Below are 27,195 nucleotides of genomic sequence, written 5' to 3'. Positions count from 1 at the left end.
CCAGCATTTATTGCTTGTAGACTTTTGGATAGCAGCCATCCTGACTGGCGTGTAATGGTACCTCATTGTGGTTTTGATTTGCATTTCTCTGATGATGAGTGATGTTGAGCATCTTTTCATGTGTTTGTTAGCCATCTGTATGTCTTCTTTGGAGAAATGTCTGTTTAGTTCTTTGGCCCATTTTTTGATTGGGTCGTTTATTTTTCTGGAATTGAGCTTCAGGAGTTGCTTGTATATTTTTGAGATTAATCCTTTGTCTGTTTCCTCATTTGTTATTATTTTCTCCCAATCTGAGGGCTGTCTTTTCACCTTACTTATAGTTTCCTTTGTTGTGCAAAAGCTTTTAATTTTCATTAGGTCCCATTTGTTTATTTTTGCTTTTATTTCCAATATTCTGGGAGGTGGGTCATAGAAGATCTTGCTGTGATTTATGTCGGAGAGTGTTTTGCCTATGTTCTCCTCTAGGAGTTTTATAGTTTCTGGTCTTACATTTAGATCTTTAATCCATTTTGAGTTTATTTTTGTGTATGGTGTTAGAAAGTGTTCTAGTTTCATTCTTTTACAAGTGGTTGACCAGTTTTCCCAGCACCACTTGTTAAAGAGATTGTCTTTTTTCCATTGTATATCCTTGCCTCCTTTGTCAAAGATGAGGTGACCATAGGTTCGTGGATTTATCTCTGGGCTTTCTATTCTGTTCCATTGATCTATATTTCTGTCTTTGTGCCAGTACCATACTGTCTTGATGACTGTGGCTTTGTAGTAGAGTCTGAAGTCAGGCAGGTTGATTCCTCCAGTTCCATTCTTCTTTCTCAAGATTACTTTGGCTATTCGAGGTTTTTTGTATTTCCATACAAATTGTGAAATTATTTGTTCTAGTTCTGTGAAAAATACCGTTGGTAGCTTGATAGGGATTGCATTGAATCTATAGATTGCTTTGGGTAGAATAGCCATTTTGACAATATTGATTCTTCCAATCCATGAACACGGTATGTTTCTCCATCTGTTTGTGTCCTCTTTGATTTCTTTCATCAGTGTTTTATAGTTTTCTATGTACAGGTCTTTTGTTTCTTTAGGTAGATATACTCCTAAGTATTTTATTCTTTTTGTTGCAATGGTGAATGGTATTGTTTCCTTAATTTCTCTTTCTGTTTTTTCATTGTTAGTGTATAGGAATGCAGGGGATTTCTGTGTGTTAATTTTATATCCTGCAACTTTACTATATTCATTGATTAGCTCTAGTAATTTTCTGGAAGAGTCTTTAGGGTTTTCTATGTAGAGGATCATGTCATCTGCAAACAGCGAGAGTTTCACTTCTTCTTTTCCTATCTGGATTCCTTTTATGTCTTTTTCTGCTCTGATTGCTGTGGCCAAAACTTCCAACACTATGTTGAATAGTAGTGGTGAGAGTGGGCATCCTTGTCTTGTTCCTGATTTCAGAGGAAATGCTTTCAATTTATCACCATTGAGGCTGATGCTTGCTGTGGGTTTGTCATATATAGCTTTTATTATATTGAGGTATGTTCCTTCTATTCCTGCTTTCTGGAGAGTTTTAATCATAAATGAGTGTTGAATTTTGTCAAAGGCTTTCTCTGCATCTATTGAGATAATCATATGGTTTTTATCTTTCAATTTGTTAATGTGGTGCAAATACACAAATTAAAATGGAGATCTTAAAAAATATTAAATTAATCCAAAAAGAAGGCAGAAGGAATAGAAAAAAAAAAGAGAGGCTAGACAAAAAACAAATAATAAAATGACAGACTAAATTCAATTAATAATTAAACTGAACATTAATGAATAAAACACTCCAGTTAAAAGGCAAAGATTGTCAGAATGGTTAACAAAAGTATACAAAATATCTTAATGGAGCTATTTATTTTAACTTTTGGGAATTCCCTGGTGGTCCAGTGGATAGGACACCACACTCTCATAGCAAGGGCTCAGGTTCAATCCGTGGTTGGGGAACTAAGATCCTTCAAGCGACTTTGCATGGCCAAAAATATAAAAATAATAAACTTTTACTAAAAGGCATAAAAGAAAACACAAATCAAAGGAGACAGATTATATTTATTGAAAGACTGATTGAAATTGTAAAAATATCATTTTTACTCATTCCATAAAGTCAGTGCAAAGCCAATCTAAATCACTGATTTAAATGAAGGAACAAAGGTACTAGAATAGCTAAGACAATTTTGGGAGGGAGGGAAGGAAGAATAAAAAGGGAGGTTTTGTCCCTCAGGTATAAAAATATATCTCCCAACTATAATAATTAAAGCAGTTTGACACTGGCCCAGGGAACTCACAAACAATGGAACAGAGTGTATAGTTCAAAAATGTACATTTTCAATATGATAAGGTGACTACAACTTAATGGGAAAAAATGAATTTTTAGTAAACACTGTTGCAAAACTGACTCATTCTGGAGGGTTTTTACCTCACACCATGTATAGGAATAAACTCCAAGGCAGATATAGCTAAAACTAGAAAGTTAATAGTAGGTGCATAATTCTATGCCTTTGCAGTAAGGATTTCTTAAAGAAGATCTCAAAACTAAAGATTTTAGGCTCACTGTAGACATATATAGGCATGTCTCATTTTACTGTACTTCACTGTATTGTGTTTAACTTTTTAATTATTTCCCAATAATGATTTTTTAAAAAGCAAGCTGAAGGTTTGTGGCAAACCTGTGTCAAGCAGGTATATCAGCACCATTTTTCCAACAGCATTTACTCCCTTCTTATCTTGGTGTCACATTGTAGTTAATGCTTGAAATTTTCAAAATTTCACCAGCAAAAAGATTATGACTTGTTGAAGGCTCAGATGATGGTTAGTGTTTTTTTAGCAGTATTTTTAAATTAAGGTTTGTACAGTTATTTAAGACATATGCTATCATTCTATGTACTATAGACTACAGGTAGTTTAAAATGTAAGTTTTATACGTGCTGGGAAACCAAAAAATTTGTGTGATTTGCTTTGCTGTGATATTTATCATGCTGGTTTGAAGCTGAACTTGCAGTATATCCAAGGTATGCCTCTAGTAGACTACCACAAATAAAGCCAGAAGGCTTATGGCAAAGAAGGAGATGATACATACAAATTATGGTTGCCGAAAAGGATTCATATTTAAAACACATAAGAATTCACTAAAAAACAGCATGAAAAATAGCATGAAAAAGACAGTAAACCATATTTTAAAAACAAAGAAAAAAAAATTGGTCAAAGGATATAAGCAGATAATTCATGAAAGAGCAAACCTAAACTAGGGCTACCACTTTGTTGAACTCTATCTATAGTGTTGAGACAATATCTATAGGAGTGCCCTGGAGGTATGCACCCCACAGGGTATGGTTTATACAGTTACCATGTTAATTGGCTATCATATAAACAGAGATTCATTCATTCCTCATTAGGAAATACAAATGAAAGCAATGACATACCACTTTGTACCCATTAGGTAGGCAGAATTAGTGATTTACATAATTAAAGCATTTTACCATACACGAAACAATGCATACAAATACATGTTAAATATAAGAGAACATGTGCCTATGTAAAGGAAAAGAAAAGGACTGAGGTTCAGGCTAAATGGAGAAAACAAGTGAGAGCCTGGAACAGACCAGCAGTGACAGTATCATAAACTGAGGACTATGAGTGACTTGGGACTTCTCTGGTAGTCCAGTGGTTAAGACTCCACACTGCCAATGAAGAGGACGGGGCTCAATCCCTGGTCAGGGAATTAAGATCCTACATGCCACGTGGTACAGCCAAAAAAATGCTGGGCTTCCCTCTTAGCTCAGTTGGTAAAGAATCTGCCTGCAGTGCAGGAGACCTGGGTCGGGAAGATCCCCTGGAGAAGGGAATGGCAACACACGCCAGTATTCTTGCCTGGAGAATCCCATGGACAGAGGAGCCTGGCAGACTACAGTCCATGGGGTCGCAAGAGTTTGACATGACTGAGCGACTAAAGAGAAAGAGAGATGAGTGACCGACTTAGTGACTAGAGAGAGAGATGAGTGACTTAATTTCATATACCTAAGATTAAAAGAAAAATGTAATAAAACTACCAGATAATTCTAGAAATGCAACTAATTCGCAGTGATGAAAGTTGCCTAAGGAAAGGGAGGGGAGCAGGAACAAGAGACCAGACAGCAACGAGGAAATTCTTTGGAGCAACTGATATGTTCATTATCTTTAAACATATTTTAAAAAAAATCAGATCTTATTCTGAATAGATAATATATTCCATATGATAAAAACCTACATAAATGTACTTCTATTAGGACTGACTAAACAATCATGTATTTGCAAATAATTGTAGCTTTTTACATACATTACCTGTGTCTGTCCCCTCTGAAATAATGACGATCCGTGAAGAATCTTAAACATATCTACCTCACAATTTATATTCCTAAGTGAAGTCAAATCTCGACCGTCACACCTATAGTAATAAAGGAAATACTTATGTACAGCAGTGTTGTAAGTCAGAAAAATCACATATTATCTCTTGATCACTACCACAACATTTTCTACTTGAACTGCATATCATAACCACCTGCATAAGTTTAAAAAATAATATAGATACCTGGCCCCATCCTAAGTCCCACTGAATTAGAATCTCAGGGGTTGTGACCCATACCCTTGTTAAAAAGCTCTGCAGGTAATTCTGACATGCAGTCATGGCTTTGAAGCAATGCTCTACACATGAAGCCTACAGAGAGACAGTTAAAACATATCGACAGAATCCACACACTCGTCAACAGGTATCTAATGACTTCCTGTTATTTGAAGGAAAAAATCCTAGTTTCTAGCTTTCAGCTAGTTGTCACTTTCAAGGAAATTTGCAGAGAGTACGTGCTTCAATTCCATCAAAAAAGGATATGTTAAAAAAAAGGATATGTTTACCTTTTGTACTCATTCAAAATAATACTTCTAAAAACATCCTTTGTAGCAACATTGAAGGATTCTATTATTTCATAGGAATCAACCTCTGGAAATTTTTCTGTAGAAGAAAGACAAACCAAAACAAAGATGTTCTCTTTTTGGAAGATAAAATTTCTCTTTAAGTTCACAGTGTCAAATCAATTAACTATGGAATTGAGCCAAAGGAGCTGACTAAACATTAGTCCTATAAGCAAAAGTTTTTAAGTAGGAGAGACACAACTATTATACCTCAAATGTACCATTAATGGGAACCTAGTTTGCTCTTGAGAAACCTATATGCAGGTGAGGAAGCAACAGTTAGAACTGGATATGGAACAACAAACTGGTTCCAAATAGGAAAAGGAGTATGTCAAGGCTGTATATTGTCACCGTGCTTATTTAACTTATATGCACAGTACATCATGAGAAACGCTGGGCTGGAAGCACAAGCTGGAGTCAAGACTGCCGGGAGAAATATCAATAACCTCAGATATCCAGATGATACCACCCTTAAGTGAAGAGGAACTAAAAAGTCTCTTGATGAAAGTGAAAGAGGAGAGTGAAAAAGTTGGCTTAAAGCTCAACATTCAGAAAACTAAGATCATGGCATCTGGTCCCATCACTTCATGGGAAATAGATGGGGAAACAGTGGCAGACTTTATTTTTTTGGGCTCCAAAATCACTGCAGATGGTGACTGCAGCCATGAAATTAAAAGACGCTTACTTCTTGGAAGGAAAGTTATGACCAATCTAGACAGCATATTAAAAAGCAGAGACATTACGTTGCCAACAAAGGTCCATCTAGTCAAGGCTATGGTTTTTCCAGTGGTCATGTATGGATGTGAGAGTTGGACTGTGAAGAAAGCTGAGCACCAAAAAATTGATTTTTTTGAACCGTGGTGCTGGAGAAGACTGTTGAGAGTCCCTTGGACTGCAAGGAGATCCAACCAGTCTATCCTAAAGGAGATCAGTCCTGGGTGTTCACTGGAAGGACTGATGCTGAAGCTAAAACTCCAATACTTTGGCCACCTGATGAGAAGAGTTGACTTACTGGAAAAGACCCTGATGCTGGGAGGGACTGGGGGCAGGAGGAGAAGGGGATGACAGAAGATGAGATGGCTGGATGGCATCACTGACTCGATGGGCATGGGTTTGGGTGGACTCTGGGAATTGGTGATGGACAGGGAGGCCTGGCATGCTGCGATTCATGGGGTCGCAAAGAGTTGGACATGACTTAGCGACTGAACTGAACTGAGTTTGCTTTCTACCAGAACAATAGTGCTTTAAAATCAACTATTTCATTGTTATCTGACATATCCAGCCAACCATTGTATGAGAAGATTTAAGTGATATTTTTAAGATTAGTCTCCTTCACTGTTTTGCCTTAGGAACTTTTATTTTAGTCCACAAATAGAGGAATAATTTTCTTTATACATTACAAATCCTCACTGACTAGTTTTTGTTTTTTGTTTTTTTAATAGATTTTTGTTTCTTTCTTTATTTTTGGCTGTGCTTGGTCTTTGTTGCTGCATGAGCTTTCCTCCATTTGTGGTGAGCAGGACCTACTCTTTAGTTGCTACTCTTTAGTTGTGGTGGTTTCTCTTGTTGTGAAGCACGGGCTCTAGGGAGTGAGTGCTTCAGCAGTTGTGGCTCCTGAGCTCCAGAGCACAGGCTCAGCAGTTGTGGTGCATGGGCCTAGTTGCTTCACAGTATGTGGGATCTTCCCCGATCAGGGGTCGAACCCATGTGCCCTGCATTGGCAGGCAGATTCTTTTATTAGTGAGGAAAGCCCCCTGCTGACTAGTTTTTAGTTACCATTTATCAACTTCTTTCATAACCCAGGTATTTTACATGTTTTTATTTAAATACCGTTAATCTTTATAGGAATCTGTGAGATAAATGCTATTATTGTTATCTCTGTCTTACAGAAGAAAAAACAGGCCTGAAGAGAAGCAAGTTGCCAGAGATCACCCAGGTAGTAACTGACAGCTGTGACCTGAATAAAGATGTCTGCTTAGGCTTATGCTTTTAAATGTTAAGCTACTTTATCTATTATCTTAATAGTTAATTCATGCCAAGTTCTAAGCACTGTTCTCTTAAGCATTTGGTTTATTAAATATAACTTGAAAGTGGCCAGAACATAAGAAATGGCCACAGAGAGATATATATTGTGTCTTTTTCAGACAGGAATAATTTTTAATATTAATTTTTATACTTTAACTAGGTTGCATTTAGAAAAATAATTAGTACAAAACATTTAAAATATTATCCTATGAATCCAGATAGTCATGAAGGTATTTGACTCTGTATTATTATTACTACTTTTCTTTTTTTAGTGGAGTGGGTTGCCATGCCCTCCTCCACGGGATCTTCCTGACCCAGGAATTGAACCCACATCTCTTATGTCTTCTACTTTGGCAGGCAGGTTCTTTACTACCAGCGCCATCTGGGAAGCCCCATGAGTATATATTATTAAAATCACTTTCTTTTTAAATAAGGCAGCTGGTGTTATACAACTTCTACTCTTTTTTTTTTTTTTTTTGGCATCCCCCCCTCCCCAACTTTTTATTCTGTATTGGGGTATAGCTGGATAGCAATGTTGTGATGGTTTCAGGTGAACAGTGAAGGGACTCAGCTATGTGTACATGTATCCATTCTCCCCCAAACTCCCCTCCCATCCAGGTTGCCACATAACACTGAGGTGAGTTCCATGTGCTATTCAGTAGGTCCTTGTTGGTTATCCATTTTAAATACAGCAGTGTGTACATGTCCAAACCAAACTTCCTAACTATCCTTTCCCTCCTTCCTTCCCCCCTGGCAACCGTAAGTTCATTCTCTAAGTCTGTGAGTCTCTTTCTGTTTTACAAATAAGTTCATTTGTATCATTTCTTTTCAGATTCCACATATAAGGGATGTCATATGTTATTTCTCTTTCTCCATCTGACTTACTTCTAATCCTTAATAGGATGAAATACAATGAGAAAAAACCAAACTTTTTCAATGGCAATTACAGATATAGATAATGGATATAGGTAATTATAGAAATACATAATGGCCTTAATATTGATGCTAGCAGCAAAATTTTTGTCTTGAGATATGCAGCTAAGAAGATATTTGTCTATTAGAAAAATTAACAAGAACTGTATGTCATGCGTGGTACACATCAGTTTGCATGACTGCTATTAAGCAATAAAATCCTTTTGTTTAATAATTTTTAGAGAGAAAGATTCTCTAAAATCTAAATTTTATAATTCCACATATTAATAACATCAGTTGTTTACTGAATACCTGCTATGTGCCAGGCACAGATGTAAATAGCTTATTCACTCAGTCCTCACAAACCATGTTAGTATTGCAATTTTATAAATTAAACGAGAATTTTAAAGAGTATCTTTTAGGTTTTCATAGGACAGGATACAAGGGTACCCATTTTGGAGTGTAAGAGTTTGACCTAGAAAAGATTAGGAACACCTCATATTCATCATTTATTGGTGCTCACTTTGGGTCAGGTGGAGTTCTTACCCATTCATAGAAGTCAGTTTAATAGTAACTTCGGGATGTATCATTATCACAAGTTTACTAAAGATAAAACTAAGGAGTAACAAGAATAACTGATCTCTTAACAACTGAAATTTTAAAATCTATTATTTCTTTTATTTTTTTAAAGCTAAAAAAAAAAGTAAAATTTACCTTTTAGTTGTTCCTCTGTATCTAACCTAATCTTATTAACAGCTTCATCTCTGGAAATCTAAAAGAAAGTTGAAGTTCAGTTGTTATATATGGCATTTGTATTAAACATTTCTATTTTTTAAATTGCTACACAATTAACACAATGTAATAGTAATCAGATTTCCCTAATGGTAATAGTCTTTAAAAGATCACAACTGGTTATTGATTTGTACAAAATATTACCTGTTTAATTCATGTATTCATGTATTCACATACTCCCCTTGTCATAAAAATATGACAAATATTCATAAACAAAATTGTGTGAGCTATGACAAAAAAGAATTCCAGAACAATTATATAAACAAAATTCAGGTATACCTACTTTATCATGTTCATGATCTGTAAAAACTGTGTAGAGTTTTTCCATGGCGAGTCTATTTTAAGTAAAAAGTAAAGGTCAGCATAATATGTAGAAACATTAGGTAGTGTTTATTATAAACAAGACTGAAATATTTAACAGGATAAAATACTTAACATTTCATAATTAAAAATATGTATTTATTGCTCTCTAACACTGTTAATCTGTTTACTATTTATGATGAAGTGAAAGTCACTCAGTTGTGTCCGACTCTTTGCAACCCCATGGACTATAGAGTCCATGGAATTCTCCAGGCCAGAATACTGGAGTGGGCAGCTGTTCCCTTCTCCAGGGGATCTTCCCAACCCAGGGATTGAACCCAGGTCTCCTGCATTGCAGGCAGATTCTTTACCAGCTGAGTCACAAGAGAAGGAGAACACAAATTTCTTTCTCCTCACATATTAGGGGAATCACTCACACATACCTTCCCTTAACTGTTCAATTAATTTCATCTTAGATTTTTCTCTCTTCGCTCACTGTCATGGAACCAACTGCCTTTTATTTTTTCTATGCATTTTGGCTGTTATTGTAGGTAGTCCTTTGATTGGGTAGTGTTAAAACTCTAATCTCTAAGTAATGGCTGTGAGACTCATACTAAGGGAAATATTAACTTTTTTAGTTTATTTCAAATGAAATAATTCTCTGGTCATTCATTCAAAATTTATTGAGTACTTTATGTACAAGCACTATTATAAGGACTGGGCATATAGTGGTGGTTGTATTTCTTTCTGAGAACCTCAACAGTTTCCTTAGATATTCAAATATCTTATGCTTTATACTCTTTTTCCTTGACAGAGAGAGAGGAGAATTATCTTAATTTTGACGAGGATACTCACTCTCCCCTTTCCTTTGAGATTTAAACTTAGGTCCTTGAAGAGATGTAGGTTTATGCTTTTAAAAGCATTAGACTGCTATTTATGGCAATGACTCTTAAAATAGAAAGCTGGTATTTAGGAAGTAATGCATGGACAGTGCTTCCATGAGACGTTATTTCTGAGAGGAAATTAAATCTGGTGATACTTTCATATTTTCTTTTGTACAGATGTTCTTACTTATGAGCGTGTTTGACAATCTCTGGCGAAGGGACAAATAACTTCTGAGGTGTCCTCTTGGTAACACCATTTTCTTTTACCAACTGCTGGATGCCCTGAATTATTTGTTGTGTATGTTTTACTCCCACTTTGATAGCATGGCAAAAGTCCTGCTGTAAAATATTCTCTGCAGAGGCTTCCAACATGACTAAAAAGAAAAAAAAAAAAGAAAAAGACTGCCATTGAACCTTTACCAATTTTCAAATGTTTCAAATCTGAATTTTCAAATTTCTGTTTTACCATTTTCAAAGACTATAACATGACAAATACTACAGATCAATGTTCTACCTTTTTGATTTCTTTCCTAAGAATTAACACAATTCCAAAGTGTAGACAGTAGTAAATGAATAAAGAAACCTTGATATTTGAAGTTAAGTATATATTCTTCATAAATTTACTGAGGAATTTCTCATTAAAAAAATGAAACAGAAGATGAAATATGCAATTTTTTTGTAACAGCTCTATAAGATATAATTCAAATATCATAAAATTCTATCCTTTAGCATATACAACTGCATCTATTTTTAAAATGTATTTAAATTCAAAATTTAAAATATCAGCACAGCAGATGTCCAATAATGTTTCCTGTTTAACAATTATTTGATGTGACCTCTCACTTAATTTGATCCTTGTCACATTTTCTAATTCTTGCTTGGGTCAGGAAATCTTTGCAGTGATACTGTTTCAAGTTAGCCAACTAGAGGACCCAAGCTACTACCATAAAATGGTTGTTTTTAGTTTTGTAAAGTATAATTCCTGTGGAAAGCAGGGAAGCTTCAAAGTAAGGCTTCTAGCATTTTAGCTCTGGTTTCTATAAGGCTGAATAGACTCTTGCCAACCTGTGTGCCATTTCTGGCATCTCTCAACTTGTCCAAAGTCTAGATCATGTCATACATAGCTACCATCAAACTAGTGTGTTTAACCACATCATGTTATCATTAAGATTTATTATGGCTAAAAAGTCATAATGAATTACTTCTAAAAAGTCACTTCTAAGACTTCTAGAATGGAAAAAAAAATCTTATATGCTTTATATGTTGGAATTCCATCAGTTAGCTGAAGCAGATCTGTGAAACTGTAACTGAAGATCTAACATTTGTGTCACTGCTGTCTTGGAAAGAGAGGAGAAAGATGGCAGGGCTGAAAAGTACTGGGGAAAAAATAGCTGGAAATTTCCAAAATTTGGCGGAAACATAAACCTGCATATTCAAGAAGCTGAATAAATCCTACATAAGATAACCCAAAGAAAGACATATCATAATTAAACTTCTGATAACCAAAGACAAAGGAAAAAAATCTTGAAACCAGCTAGAGTAAAATGACACCATACCCATATGGGAAAAGCAATTCAAACAATAGCAGATTTATCATCAGAAACCATGGAGGCCAGAAGAAGAGGCATAATATCTTTCAGGTGCTGAAAGAGAAGAACTGTCAACCCAGAATCCTATTCCCAGTGAAAATATTTAAGAGTGAAGGAGAAATCAAAATTCTTAGATGTAGGAGAACGAAGAAAATGTGTCACCCTGAAATGGCTACAGGAAGGTCTCTAAACAGAAAGAAAACCATGTTAGGAACATATTAAGCAGAAATATGGGTAAATACAACACACTGGAATACTTGTCTGGAATTTTCTAAACTGTTTGATGGCCGAAGCAAAAATTCTAACACTTCCCTGTTGTGGTTCTAAATGTAGAGAAATATTAAACAAATATACATGGGGCAGAATGAAGGGAGGTTAGGTTTCAATTGTTCACTTGAGGCACAAAGAAGCTTCCTCTGATACCATGATATGGAGATGGTTATATCCTTTCTCTTATCTGTGTTTCCATGACATCTCCTTTCCCTTTCACAGAACTGGATATTTAAAAACATGCATTTAATGTATGTAAACTGTACCTCAGTAAATTAAATTAAAAAAGAGAATAGGAACAGGTCAGAACAACAGCTGGAAGGCTGCCTATTGGGTTTCTGTGGCATTCTGCAGATACAGTAAAGATCCTCAGTTCATTACTCTAGTATCTCTTTAAAATTAAAGTGGTTCAGACATAAAGGCAGATAAAGGTATATGACCATTTAGGAGATTGTTTATTTTGCATCTTAACAGTAATATTAACCATTTGCTTACTAGGTTCTAGGTACTATGTTGGGTACTCTACAAACCTCGACTCTGATCTTCATAATGGCCCTATAAAGTAGCCAAATCAATTTACTAATTGATAAATCAGTAAATTTCTTTTCTTCTTCTTCTTTTTTTTTTTTTTTTTACCAATTTTGCTGAAAATTACTAACTTTCAGCAGAAAAATTTCAGATATAGACCAAGTGAACTTCAAATAGCAAACCAACACTCTACTCAGGGCCCTTTTTGAGATGCTGAAATATAATGTAGGGGTCCTTCATTATTCACAGCCTCCCAAAATCTTTAGAATCTTCTCTATATTGTGATAGTTACCCACCTTCACCTTTAAGAGGGTGACTTACTTAGTGGGCACATATCTTTTTACTATTCCTCCTGGTCCCTTGCCCCTGCCTCTTTTTTCCCCTCCTGCCTGTAAGTAAGATAAGTTGGCCAGAGTTCTGTTAGCCAGAGCTCTGGAATCCCATGGTCAGAGAAGCCTGACAGGCCACAGTCCATGGGATTGCAAGATTTGTACACAACTTGGCGATTACACCACCACTGGTAGCTAGTATGTAAGCGTGAAGATGTGGGCAATACCCTGAGGACAGCAGAGTAGAAAGCTATAAAACAATCTAGATTTCTTAAGACATTAGGGATGCTTCTGTAACTGTCCTGGACTCATTATCTCTGAATTTTTGTTACTTTAGAGAAAATAAGTTCTCATCTTGTTTAAGCCTTGTTATTTAGCTTAACCACACAATTCCTAACTAACATGTAGATAATACACAATTCCTCTATTTTGTCTATCATCTATTTTGTCTATCATCTAGTTTTAAGTCATTATGAACATTCCAAAAGCAGCAGCTGGAAATGAGGTATTTCACATGTTAACTGAACAAAAAAGCACTAAAAGTTTAGTAAGTTTACGTTTCATCAAAATGTTCCTACATCAGAAGATTCTGTGTCAAAAAGTTCCAGACAACAAATGTCAGGTAGCAGGATAAACTAAGAGACCTTAATTTATTTGTCCAAGATTGCATCGTTAACTATGGCAGATGCTGGGTTTCAAACCCAAGTCATTTTGACTGTTAAAGGCTATTCCCCTTCAACAGAACCAGCCTCTGATTTTTGTTCATGTTGATTATGGCATTTTAGTTGGAAGGAGTAAAGGTGACCCATTGTCCAGTGCATATCTTTATCCCTAGTTTCCTATAAGGAAATATGATAACTCTTTCTCAGAGGACAACAAACAGGCTTAGAATGACTGCATTAGCTAAATTATTTAAACTAATAAAACAATTTATTTACTACCAGATTTAAAACTTCAAATTTTAGACTAGCTTATCAGTCTAAAAATAATTACTAAAATTATCTTAATAAAAACTTTTGTATTTCAATTAGTTATGTAACATTCTATAATTCTAGGTATTGTTTGACATAAGCAAGAGCACTACCAAAATGGGGCAGCAATAAAACAAAACAAAAATGTTTATGGATAATTAACAAAACACACATACATTTTTAGAAGCCAAAGCCTATACATAAAATCCAGAACAAATCTACCACATAAACTACTTACCAATCTGACTTTTAGGTGCTCCAGTAACCACTAAATTTAAAGTACTGTTAGCCATTTCTTTTCGTGTTGGGTTAACTACACATTCTCCATCAATCATTCCTATTCGTACTGCCCCTAAAATATATTAAAATATTGGCAATTGTTTAATAAAAACTCAGTTTTCAAGACATTCCAGTAATGGCTGCAATCCCTATCTTCAATTGTGACCACAATAAAATCTGTATTTCTATCGTGGTATTTAAAGACCACTGATTATACTACCTCACCCTATCTTCTGGCCTCACTGGGAGACTCAAGTTCAGCATTCATCTCTGTGATTATGCTCGTAATCTTTTCCTAGTCTTGACTGTATTTTCTCTTAAGACAAGTGCTTACCTTCTGATCCTACTAAGGTACAGCATAAATGTCCGTGACTCTTGAGAAACCCTCTCTGACACCCAACCACACAAATACAAACCTGCCTTCTCTATCATTTTCTTAACACTCTGAATATACTTTTATAGTATTGTTTATAAAATATTGTTTCACTCATGCGGAAACCAAGAACTGTCTCATTCATCTCTGTACTGCTGATACCTAGTCTGCCTTAGTTCTTTCATTCAGTTCAGTTTAGATCAGTCGCTCAGTCGTGTCCGACTCTCTGCCACCCCATGAACTGCAGCACACCAGGCCTCCCTGTTCATCACCAACTCCCGGAGTCCACCCAAACCCATGTCCATCGAGTTGGTGATGCCATCCAACCATCTCATCTTCTGTCGTCCCCTTCTCCTCCTGCCCTCAATCTTTCCCAGTATCAGGGTCTTTTCCAGTGAGTCAGCTCTCCACATCAGGTGGCCAAAGTACTGGAGTTTCAGCTTCAACATCAGTCCTTCCAATGACACCCAGGACTGATCTCCTTTAGGATAGACTGGTTGGATCTCCTTGCAGTCCAAGGGACTCTCAACAGTCTTCTCCAACACCATAGTTCAAAAGTATCAATTCTTCTGTGCTCAGCTTTCTTTATAGTCCAACTCTCACATCCATACATGACCACTGGAAAAACCACAGCCTTGACTAGATGGACCTTTGTTGGCAAAGTAATGTCTCTGCTTTTTAATATGCTGTCTAGGTTGGTCATAACTTTCCTTCCAAGGAGTAAGTGTCTTTTAATTTCATGGCTGCAATCACCATCTGCAGTGATTTTGGAGCACAAGAAAATAAAGTCAGCCACTGTTTCCCCATCTCTTTGCCATGAAGTGATGGGACCTGATGCCATGATCTTAGTTTTCTGAATATTGAGCTTTAAGCCAACTCTTTCACTCTCACTTTCATCAAGAGGCTCTTTAGTTCTTCTTCACTTTCTGCCATAAGGGTGGTATCATCTGTATATCTGAGGTTACTGATATTTCTCCCAGCAATCTTGATTCCAGCTTGTGCTTCCTCCAGCCCAGCGTTTCTCATGATGTACTCTGCATATAAGTTAAATAAGCAGGGTGACAATACACAGCCTTGACGTACTCCTTTTCCTATTTGGAACCAGTCTGTTGTTCCATGTCCAGTTCTAAGTGTTGCTTCCTGACCTGCCTTTCTCAAGAGGCAGGTCAGGTGGTCTGGTATTCCCATCTCTTTCAGAATTTTCCACAGTTATTGTGATCCACACAGTCAAAGGCTTTGGCATAGTCAATAAAGCAGATATAGATGTTTTTCTGGAACTCTCTTGCTTTTTTGATGATCCAGTGGATGCTGGCAATTTGATCTCTGGTTCCTCTGCCTTTTCTAAAACCAGCTTGAACATCTGGAAGTTCATGGTTCACGTATTGCTGAAGCCTAGCTTGGAGAATTTTAAGCATTACTTTACTAGCGTGTGAGATGAATGCAATTGTATGGTAGTTTGAGCACTCTTTGACATTGCCTTTTATTGGGATTGGAATGAAAACTGTTCTTTCATTGCTAAGTCCAATATAGGGCATTTAGGACACTCAGTAATTATTTATCTGAGAAATCATTTGTATATTGCATGAATACAACTTACATGAGCTGTAAGTTACAAACAAGTTTATATCTCAGTAGTATCTTGAAAGACTGTGTACACCCTGACAATTTCTCAGTCCAAAAATAGAGAAATTCTTCAAACAGAAGGGGCAACTAAGAAGTCACAGTATCTGAGAACATAAAATAATCTCTAACACAAAACATATTGCTATAAGAAACAAAACCCAAAGCAAAGATTAAATGTCTTAAAGATCTGAAAGGACTCTTCTTAGAATGTCATCTAATCAGATTCCCCAAGAAATAGTAAATCAAAGCTAATAAATCTTATGCCCTTGCTATAGCATGCTCACTCCTATTTTCTGAAAGAGATATGTTTCTTCAATAATCTTAGCCAAAAAGGTGAGAAGTGATAGAAAAAATGTTTTATTTTCAAATCCTAACTTACCAATAGGTCCATTCCAAGGAATATCTGATAATGAGAGGGCTACAGAAGCTTTAAAAAAGAAAGAAAATAAGAGCTGAAATAAAAATATTTCATTGCTTAAAAAAGAAAATCAACAGTAATAATTTTAATATTTATTTTTATACTTACCACCATTAATTGCTAGGACATCAGGTTCATTAACACCATCTACTGCTAACAGATTACAAAGGATCTGGTGCAAGGGAAAAAATGCAAAGCACTTTAAAAAAAAATCTACTTGATTTGGGAGGATTATCACTTGGAATAACATCTTGGCCTAAAATATAGGAAAACTATATGATATGGTTCAAAGCAAAAGCTTTGTAGTCAAACCCCTTACTTCTGGCTATCATTTAACTACATGCTTGACCATAGAAAAAAATTACTTAAATTAAGCCTCAAAAGTTTCCTCATCTTTAAAAGGGAAAAATAATGTTATCTTCCTAAAAAGTTCTTAGGAAAATTATAGGAAATACTGTCTGTAAATTATTTATAGTACTGAGCAGTTAATGTTAGCTAGCTATGTTAGTAAATGTTACATAAAAATACTGTTGTCTCAGGTTTGTTAAGCATAAACAAATTACATTGTAATAATATGCTTATGTCAGGTACTTAGGAAAATAACTTCCCGAGGCAGTGACATTCTGACAAAGAATATTTGCAAGGCAAATTTATTTTTTTCAAACACATAAAATAGTTAATTAAAGTATATATATGGGTCATTGTTACAAAAGAAGGTAATATTCAAAAAGTAACAAAATATAACAAAGCAGAGGTTTAGAGAACCCAGTGATAAAAAATAGGTAATAAAGACTATGTTAACAGTCCTTGTCTGTTACTAATATGACCTTCGAGGTCCAGTCTGAACTGTCCCCACTCACCTCAATTACTCTAACCTTTTTCAAATTTACCACTTTCTTTCCTGCCCAAGGATTTTCTGCTTCCTGTTCCATCTTCCTCTACTCCCACATTGGTTAATTCCTACTCATAATTCAGGTATCAGCTCATATTGATACCAAATAAATGTTAGAGTTTAAAAATTAATGTAAACTGTAGCGGCATCACCAAAAATTCTTATTTTATACTGTTTATGTTTGGCCTAGGAAGTATTAAATAGAGATTACATCATTTTTTTTTTTTTTTACTGACCTGGAAACAAATAAACCTAAGACAGAACATACCTGTGTATCATAAAAGTAGCCAGCTGGAAAGAGAGGTCTAATTGAACGATCTGCCAAAAGGAAAAAAAAAAAGAGATTAAATAGTTACTAACAGAAGTTGCTTCACAATTCAAAACTTTCCCCCATGGGAGGGATTGGGGGCAGGAGGAGAAGGGGACGACAGAGGATGAGATGGCTAGATGGCATCACCGACTCCATGAATATGAGTTTGAGTAAACTCCGGGAGTTGGTGATGGACAGGGAGGCCTGGCGTGCTGCGATTCATGGGGTCGCAAAGAGTCAGACATGACTGAGTGACTGAACTGAACTGAAGAGATGTTCTAGAAGGAAAGCTTTTTCATCTCCTCTTGTCTAGATACTATACTTCTATTACAACTTTGTTACCAGTAGTATCGCACTGCTGCTGCTGCTAAGTCATGTAAGTCGTGTCCGAGTCTGTGCGACCCCATAGATGGCAGCCCACCAGGCTCCTGTCCCTGGGATTCTTCAGGCAAGAACACTGGAGTGGGGTGCCATTGCCTTATCCAGTGCATGAAAGTGAAAAGTGAAAGTGAAGTTGCTCAGTCGTGTCCGACTCTTAGTGACCCCATGGACTGCAGCCCACCAGGCTCCTCCGTCCATGGGATTTTCCAGGCAAGAGTACTGGAGTGGGGTGCCATCATACTGCTAGTACACAACAATTGCAAGTTTAAGTTTCCTGAGTATTTTAATGTGAAAACAGACTCACAGGCCATTTCCTCACTGTTTTCTCCCACTTATCTCATTTTCTTCCACTTATCTCAACATTGATATGAGAGATGTGCAGTTATGTAAATTTTGTTTCCCTGATGATTACCAAAGTTTCTACACTAAAACCCTAAAAGGAAAAAGGAAGTAGTATAGTTGAAGGATGAGTATTCTATAACAAATGTACGGAACAGAGTTCATGTATCCAGTGCAGAACTTAAGTATTTTCCAACCATCATTTTACCAGTCTAGTGGCTTCACCTCCATCCTACCTTTAAAATCCTTAAACTAAACTTTACTTATCATCAATTTTTAATTCCTCTATTACCACATTCTTCCCCCTGAGAATTCACTCTAAGCCTCAAAGATTGAACAGCAGCTAAATTCATTAGGTATGATTTTGAATCCCCTGAAATAAATGTTGAAATATTGCCATCTTAGCCACAAATTTCACATTGAGGAGAGAAATCATCACAAATATGCCACTTCTTAAAATGAAAATAAAATAAAAATCATGACTTTTTATTAAAAAACAAAAAACAAAAAAACAAACCAAGCTAAAAAATAATGTAACTAATCATTTAATAAAACAAAACAATAACAGCAAAAACAAAACCCTTGGACTAATGTACTCACAGGGACACAGATAAATATTAATATACACCAGGTCCTAAAGATGAAAAACCAGCAAGCAGGACAGGAGCACCCAAGTGTAAAACTGGGGAGCAACTTTTCATCCTGGTTCCACAGACATCAAAATTCATTGCTTAACTGTTATTTATTTATTTAAGCAGAGGAAAGAGACTTAAGACCAACAGCACACCAAAATAAAACCCTTCCTTGGAATTCTGTGTCTGACGAGTGCATATAAACACACATAAAGTAGAAATTTTGGTTAGAAGAACTGTAAACTACAAATGATCCCACGATATTTAAGGATATCAAAGATCTGAAAAATCTATTTCAGTAGTTGATGACTATAATGCTTTTAGGAATTACTATGCTGAACATACAAATGAAAAATCCTTAGGACAGGTTCAACAGAGTAGAGGTGTGGGGCCCAGAATTTATGATTAATAGAGATTCATTCATTTGGTCAACAAATATTTGTTGAATGCCTGTTTTGTGCCAGGTAGTATGCTAGGTATAGGGGATTCAGTATTAAACAAAAAGTTTTGTCTCATGAAGCCCACATTTGAATCAGGGGATACAGAAAGTAAATAATCTTAGGTGGTGTTAATGTAATGAAGAAAATTTAAGAGCTATTATAGAACATAGATGAAAGAGAAGAGATACTAACACAGGTATATCAGAGACCTTAATATCTTACCTATTACTCGACTTGTAAGAATTTCTTTATCAGAAGATCCAATCTCTCTTCTGAGATAGTTTGTGGGAATTCTACCTGCTGCAGCAGCCTTCTGTCTATAGTCAACCTGAAGGAGTGATGAAAAAAAATGCTGTTCATTTGACTGCTTTTTGTAGTAGCAAATTTTCCCCAAGAAATTACTGTGGAGATACAATTGTCCTGAGGTTGCCAACAACATATTCCAGACTAAGAGTGAATATTTTGCTTACTTTTAGCGTTTTGTATCTCTTAGAGGAAGGAGAGTGACAGAAATAGTCAGTAAACTGATTTTTTAAAAAGCCTTCCACTACCCAGTTAGATGACTGTGTAGACTCAATACTTCCCACAGTAGCTTATCCTGGTCAAGTTCAACACTGCCTTTTTTTTTGTGTTAACTCTTAGATATAACTGCATTCCCCTTATCATAATAAAAGAAGCCATAAAGTACTATTTTCACCAAAAATATACTTGTAGACTCATACAAAGGGAAATCTATGAAAACAATGAATTCATTGCTTACTAAATATCAAAGTACTTATGCACTTCCACTGTTTCTGTTAACTTGATAAACCTGGATCTTTAAAAAAGTATGATAACCACTGATATAAGAACTGGTTATGAAGCAATCAATTTAAATTCTTTTAATGACTCAATATCACACAATAAAGGAAAATCCTTTATTGTGCAAAGTTTACAATTTGTACTCACTAGACATTGGACAAAAATATTACAAATTCTATATTTATTCTATATTACAGTTCAGAAAAATCAGCAAATACTTACCACCAAAGGCATGAATTGGGAAGGTGAAGGTTTTGTTTTACTGACTGCTGTGACCATCACTGCAGTGTCACCTGACTTAAACATAAACAACAACACTGGTAAATTCCTTTAAAATTAGATATTAACATATAAGCAGTTATTCATATAAGACTGAATCCTCCCTTAGTTAAACCCAAGGAAAGAGAATTGTTATTCTGTGACACTATGACTATGAAAATAATTATTCACAAGCAGTCCAATCTTAATCCCTTCTGCACAACCATGATCTATATTAGAACAGTCACTAAGTTTTTCAAAAGTAACAGAACTAAAAGTGAAAAGGCTCACTGATAGCTTAGTCACATCCAATCATATTTTCTACTTCTTATTAGGAAATTTAGGCTATAAATAAAGAAAAAACTACTACTGAAGAAACCAGTAAAATTACTTTCTCTAGAAAAGCATTACAGAATTTATTAACAGAATGAAATAGAACCCCAAGTTTGGAAGAGACCTTAAAGGTCATTTAGTATACGTAGTCCTCTGACTCCCCTGTTGTCTGGAATGATTTTGACACTAGAAATGGTCTGAATTAATTTCCAGTACCAGAATTCTAAGAAGTTACATGATGTTATAAAGATACTCACTACCAGTCTCCATAACCATTTTTAGGATGAAAATTTAACAATTTGGACTTTTTACCTGTACCACAGCAGAGCCATCTGCAAATCTGGCCAGTTTTCCAGAGGATATTTCTAATTTTCTGTTCAAAATAAGAATTCAATACAAAAGGACTTAGGTCATTAGTACAATTCCTAACTTAGAATAAATCAAAGATTCTAAAGAACTAAAGGTCCTGTTGGCCCCTAACTAGCAAAAAAACAAATAAATAAACAAAATAGGGACAGAGCTCACTATCATTACCAAAGATTCAAGGCGAGTTTAAGATCTCCTTGAGGAAAAATACAGAAACCAAGGCACAGGAGTAATCTGAATGACAGAGTATTTCTGAAGAGAAGAAGCTCCTTTCTAAAGGTTAATTTCCCATTTATCACATCTTTTGTCTCTTGTCTTACCACCCTTGCCTTGTTGACTAAAGTAGCCTTTTAACACATAAACTTTATCATTTCTCTCCTTAATTCCTTTAAAATCTCCCTCATTGCCTTTAAAATATAAACTCCAAAATTGCCAACATACACTTTCATGTTCTACAACAGTGCCAAGATAAGTCAGCGGGGGAAAGAAACAGTCTTTTCAACCAATGGTGCTGGGACAATTGGATATCCACATGCAAAATAGTTAATACAAGTTGGACCCTTTCCTCATATAAATAAAAATTAACTCAAAATGGATTATTGACATAAATGTAAAAATTAAAACTATAATATTAAGAAAAAAACACAGGAGCAAATCTTCATAAACCTGGGTTAGACAACATCTTGCTATAGATGACATCAAAAGCACGAATAACAAAAGAAAAAAAAAACATAAATCTGACTTTATCAAAATTAAAAACTTTCATGCTACAAAGGATATCATCAACAAAGTGAAAGAAAATCTACAGAATAGCAGAAAGTATTTGGAAAACATATACCTGATAAGGGACTTGTATCTAGAATATGTAAAGAACTCTTACAACTCAAAAATAACAAGAAACCCAGTTTTATAAACCGGCAAAGGATTTCAATCAATGTCTCTTCAAGGAAGATCAATAGTACTGCATGAAAATATGCTCAACGTCATTAGCTGCTAGGGAAATGCAAATTGAAAACACAATGAGATACTATTCACATCTGCTAGGATGGTTAAGATGGGTATGTGTTGATGGTGTGTGTGGAGAAATTGGCAGTCTCATACACTGCTGACTGAAATGTAAAATGGTGCACCTGCTTTGGGAAATGATCTGGCAATTCCTCAAAAGGTAAAACACAGAAGTACCCCAGATGTTCTCAAACACAGGCCTGGATTAATAGTCAAATAACAAATCCTCCCACTTCTTTGTTCTTTCTGTTGATCTACACAGTGTCTCCTTTAGGGGTCCCAGACCACCTACCAGATAGCTCTGCCTTGGTGACTGACCTAATTTAAACTTTTCTCCCCCTAGGTGATTACTTTCCATTATGTCTCATGATCTCAGCTGGTGTCTAACTGATACATGTAATTATTTCCTGTAAATGCACTTTTAGTTGTTTTTGATGAAAATATGTTATTAGTTTTGTATTTCATGGTGATTTTACCTCATCAGTTTACTTGCCAATATTTTAATTTTAATGTATAAAATACCTCCAAATATATATAAAAGATTGTTAACAAATCAGTGGCTTCTGGAATTGGAACTGGGTGGCTATGGAACTGTATGAGATTTTTGAGCTTTTTAAATATTGAACAATGTGAGTGAATACCTAATCAAAATATACTTTTGAAAAAAATAATAAAAAGGATAAGATGAGCAGAGAGGTTCTATTGGTAGGCAAAAGAGTGGGAGGAGATAGCTTAGGAAGAGAGAAGGGAAAAGAGGAGCTATCTGCCACAGGAAGTAGAACTCCAGGGAGAGAGAGATGCAAGTATTTTTGGAAACACTTGCAAAATGGTATGGAATGTAACCAACTTCCTCCAAGAAAAATTCAGTAGTTCAAAACTCATGCTACCCTACCCCTACTCCCGCAAAAATAAAACAAACACCCAGTTTTATGATTTGGCCTTGCGTTTGCTGCAAATTCATATTTCATTTTTCACTCCATCCACAGTGAGTTATTTGTAGCTAGTCAATACACTCTCTCACTTCTCTGCAATTGCACTGGCCATTTTCTCTGCTACTTTCTCCTTGCTCATTCCTTTTTGCATTTCCGGATTCACCTTCAACATCAAGCTTTACAGTGGGATAAACACCCCTTTGTGCTCCTTCAGCACCCTATTCATACCTTTCCCACACTGATTTTCTCAGCACTGAATCTGTGTTCTTCCTCATCAGACTATTTCTAGTTGCCTTGGAACTCAATATAGTAAATGCTCAATAACTTGCTGAAATGAAAATTACTACAAAGTTTATTGTGAGTAGTAAAGACATTTACCACAATAGTATACAACCTTCTAGGACATTGTAAAGAATACACATAACAAGTATCAAGTTGATGGTACAAAGCAGTCACCCAAAAAAGTTTGGTGCAAACTTATGACAAAAATAATTTACCCAGTAGGTATGATATTTATGAATCTCACTGCTACAACACATGACACAGGTTTAAAAAGAGGTTACAAAAAAAAAAAAAAAATCCCAGTTGACTAATAAATGAGATTCAAAGTAGATTATGAAAAATTTGGAGGGCAAACCTAACCTTGTTGTTTTGAGTCCCTAGTGCTTAACAAACAGTAGATGTCTGTGTAATGAAATGTTCTGGGGCATTTCTTCAGAGAAGAATAAATTTTCAGTCCTTGAAGAATGGAAGAGATATCTTTTACCTCAAAAATCAGAATCAAAGAATGCAAGACGTGGAAAGAAAGACCTTAGAGATCATCTAGTCTAGCAGTCGACAAACTACAACTCTTCTTTTTATAGTCTTTAACCTAACAACTTTTTTTTTCTTTTTACATTTTTAGAGGGTATGTAAATGCATATGATTATGTGACTGACACGCAGTAGGCAAAACCGAAACCCACCTTTAGGATTTGGTCTAAAATATTTACTGTCTGACCCATTACAGAAAAAGTTTGCTGACTCTTGATCTAGTAACAGTCTCCTCATTCAGGGGAGTGGAAGGAGTGTGACAACTTGTTCAAAGATCATTCAGTAAGTCAGGGAGGAAGTGCTGGATTCAAAGCCAGATTTTCTGACTTTTGTATGAACTAGGGTCAACGTTTTATAAAAAATACATGTGAAAAGTATATACAAACTATTAGCAGTTTTATTTATACTAAAAACGAATCCCATACTAGTTTTTTTTAAAAATTATTTTTATTAGTTGGAGGCTAATTACTTTACAATATTGTCGTGGTTTTTGCCATACACTGACATGAATCAGCCATGGATTTACATGTGTTCCGCATCCTGAACCTCCCCTCCCGCCTCCGTCCCCATCCCATCCCTCTGGGTCATCCCAGTGTACCAGCCCTGAGCACTTGTCTCATGCATCCAACTTGGACTGGCGATCTGTTTCACACTTGATAATACATATGTTTCAATGCTATTCTCTCAGATCATCCCACCCTCGATAACCCTATATGCAAGACAGAAAAAGAAACACAGATGTATAGAACAGACTTTTGGACTCCATACTAGTTGTTTAAAAGTGATTTAAGACATGAATTCTGGCAAACAGACCCCAAGAGAAAGTATCAATTTGAAACACAAGTTCAAAATCCACCTAGTCTCATAGGAGTAGCTTTGACTGACCCTGAGAAAGTTACCTAAACTTCTCTGAGCCCCTGTTGCTTTAACTATAAAATGAGAGTAATAGTACATTTACTACAGGCTTCCCAGGTGGCTAAGACCTTAAAGAATTTGCCTGCAATTCAGGTGACCTGGGTTCCATCCCTGGGTTAGGAAGATCCCTTGCAGAAGGGAATGGCAATCCACTCCAGTAATTTGCCTGGAGAATTCCATGGACAGAAGAGCCTGGCTGGGGTCGCAAAGAGTCGGACAGGACTTAGTGACTAACATTTCCACAGGCTTTAACAGAGTATCATATAACCAGTATCAAGAAACTGACTTTGTCCTTCCCTTCCTACCCAGAGTCATACGGGCCAAGCTTTATATGCAATAAACTGGACTGAAGGACGTAAGCATCAATTGTTAACGGGTTATCTTTTCATTTCATAGCCGAGGAATCACCAAAAGTAAAGAGAACGGAAATCAGGTGGGCAGACTCAGCTGGGGAAAAGAAGCTCGGAACAGGGAGGGAGGGAGGAAGAAGCAGCAAAGGGCACTGAGACAGCAAGAGAAGTAAGGGGATGGGGGTGGGGGTGCCAAGAAACAGATTCCAAACACGGAAAGGGAAATTTGTAACTTAGGTTTAGGGTAAAGATACCTGGGTTGCCGGATTCGTACTCTAGAAAGTGAATGTACTCGGACCCGCCTTGTGAAAGGACAGAGAACACACACGGTTCCTTACCTGCTGCCTAAATCCACGGCCACGGATCGCTGTCCGGTGCCACCCCATAGCGCTCGCACCTGTAAGTGGGTGAGTGTCCTATCCCGCCCTGGCAGACGGAGGGGACCATCGCCGAGAGGCCGCAGCCGGAGGCAGGAGCAGCAATGCCTGCAGGCCGCCATGACACCTGGCACGCGATCAGCCCGGGCCGCGCCCTGATTGGCTTACTCAGCAGATAGTGGGGCGGAGCCGGATGCAGTTTCGTTTCCTCGGTACCGGGGGGAACGCCGGGGAAGCGGATACCTGGCTGCTTTCTACGAAGCGTAGAAAGGGTCAAAACTATCTGAACGCAATTGAGCCAACTCGTCCTTTATGTATTAGCCAATCAACAACAATTGGAAAAATAATGTGAGTTTTTTGGTTTGTTTTTCGTTTTTCTATCGTAGTTTAAAAGAGAATCTAAAATAGCACAAGTATTTAAAGGAGTACTGCAGTAATAGAAATAATCAGAAAACACATTGTTGTTATCTGGCTTCTGCCAGCCAAGAATTAGGAGAATTTGCGTAGTGGTCCATGGAAAGAGACCTTTCTCTCTTCCATCCTCCCCCCTGGCTTTTATTTTATACATTTCAAGCAACAAATATATTACTACTTTACCAAGGGAGTACTAAGGGCCACCATAGGAGCCCAATTTATTTCTAGTAAGTTAATTTCACCTCTGGTTGACCTATGTTATCATTTTATATATAATTATGATCATTTTGGGTTCATTTCCGTTTTAATATTTAGCAGTTAATTTCTCTTCCTATTTTGGTCGAGTGTTCAGTTCAGTCGCTCAGTCGTGTCCGTCTCTTTGCCACCCTATGAATCGCAGTACGCCAGGCCTCCCTGTCCATCACCAACTCCCGGAGTTTACTCGAACTCTTGTTCATGGAGTCGGTGATGCCAGCTAACCATCTCATCCTCTGTAGTCCCCTTCTCCTCCTGCCCTCAATCCCTCCAGCAACTCTTCGCATGAGGTGGCCAAAGTATTGGAGTTTCAGCATCAGTCCTTCCAATGAACACCCAAGGCTGATCTCATTTAGGATGGACATAAAGAGTTAATACTTTCCAAACCAACTCTTAAATGCAAAAACCTTGCCACTATCTTTTAAAAGTTTTGGAAAATGGAAAAAAAAAGTTTTTGGAATTTGATTTGATAAATTTCTAGGGGGTGGATTAATTTCTCCCATCCCTCTTAATCCAGTCTGTTGAAGAAATCTTTATATGGTTCCTGGAATGAATCAAATAATTATTCTTCTGAGGATCATATTTCTCTTTTAAGGTCATAACCTTGTCCCCCAAAGAACTCTAAACAACAAATTGCTCTCAAGAGCAATTCCAACCACTTATTTGGAATTTCCATGCCAATAGAAGGGATTACAGATAACTCTGTTTATAGGTATTTAATGTTAAAGTAGTTTTTGCCTCTTTTCTACCTTTTTCTTTACCTTGTGTCACCAGTGTTTTCAAGACCAACCCACTGAAACCTGTCATAAGGACAAATCTATCAGAATCTACCTGCCACAATTCAACATGATTTTAGTTTTATAAATTAAGAATATTAAATCACCTTTTGGTAAAGGACCTAAGTACTGTATAATCCTTTTCGTTTAGGCCTAATAGTTTAGAGTATAGAGTTGAAATTGTTACCAATCCCCAAAGAGTCAGTGACCCCTCAATTGGTCCTTTGCCTGGAGTTGCAAATGCCACTCAAATGAAGCCAAGTTTGGTATAGTACAGCAGAAGCTTTATTTATAGATCAAGGAATGGAAAAAGGAGAACTCTTTGCAAAAACACCTTCTCCCCAAAGGGAGGGGG

The 27,195-nt window shown here is 36.4% G+C and overlaps 1 protein-coding gene across 2 annotated transcripts in view; it reads right to left on the bottom strand.

Moving 5' to 3' along the window:
- Positions 1-25,524, bottom strand: part of PNPT1 (polyribonucleotide nucleotidyltransferase 1) — a 45,332-nt gene extending 19,808 nt beyond the window's left edge. Inside the window, exons 1-13 of one of the 2 annotated variants that reach the window (XM_065929250.1) lie at positions 25,357-25,524; positions 20,951-21,011; positions 20,270-20,344; positions 19,469-19,574; positions 17,413-17,462; positions 16,361-16,424; positions 16,214-16,261; positions 13,798-13,911; positions 10,060-10,246; positions 8,972-9,023; positions 8,611-8,668; positions 4,903-4,999; positions 4,336-4,438 (exon numbers count right to left, since the gene is read on the bottom strand). In XM_065929250.1, the coding sequence (XP_065785322.1) occupies positions 4,336-4,438; positions 4,903-4,999; positions 8,611-8,668; positions 8,972-9,023; positions 10,060-10,246; positions 13,798-13,911; positions 16,214-16,261; positions 16,361-16,424; positions 17,413-17,462; positions 19,469-19,574; positions 20,270-20,344; positions 20,951-21,011; positions 25,357-25,517 (1,176 nt within the window). In that variant the 5' untranslated portion in view covers positions 25,518-25,524. The remainder of the gene's footprint in view (positions 1-4,335; positions 4,439-4,902; positions 5,000-8,610; positions 8,669-8,971; positions 9,024-10,059; positions 10,247-13,797; positions 13,912-16,213; positions 16,262-16,360; positions 16,425-17,412; positions 17,463-19,468; positions 19,575-20,269; positions 20,345-20,950; positions 21,012-25,356) is intronic. The other variant, XM_065929252.1, reaches the window with a different exon arrangement.
- Between the last annotated feature and the right edge of the window lie 1,671 nt (positions 25,525-27,195).

Source organism: Muntiacus reevesi, chromosome 3 (assembly GCF_963930625.1).
Source record: "Muntiacus reevesi chromosome 3, mMunRee1.1, whole genome shotgun sequence".
In the NCBI taxonomy this organism is placed as follows: domain Eukaryota; kingdom Metazoa; phylum Chordata; class Mammalia; order Artiodactyla; family Cervidae; genus Muntiacus; species Muntiacus reevesi.
This window is presented reverse-complemented; position numbering and strand designations above follow the sequence as displayed.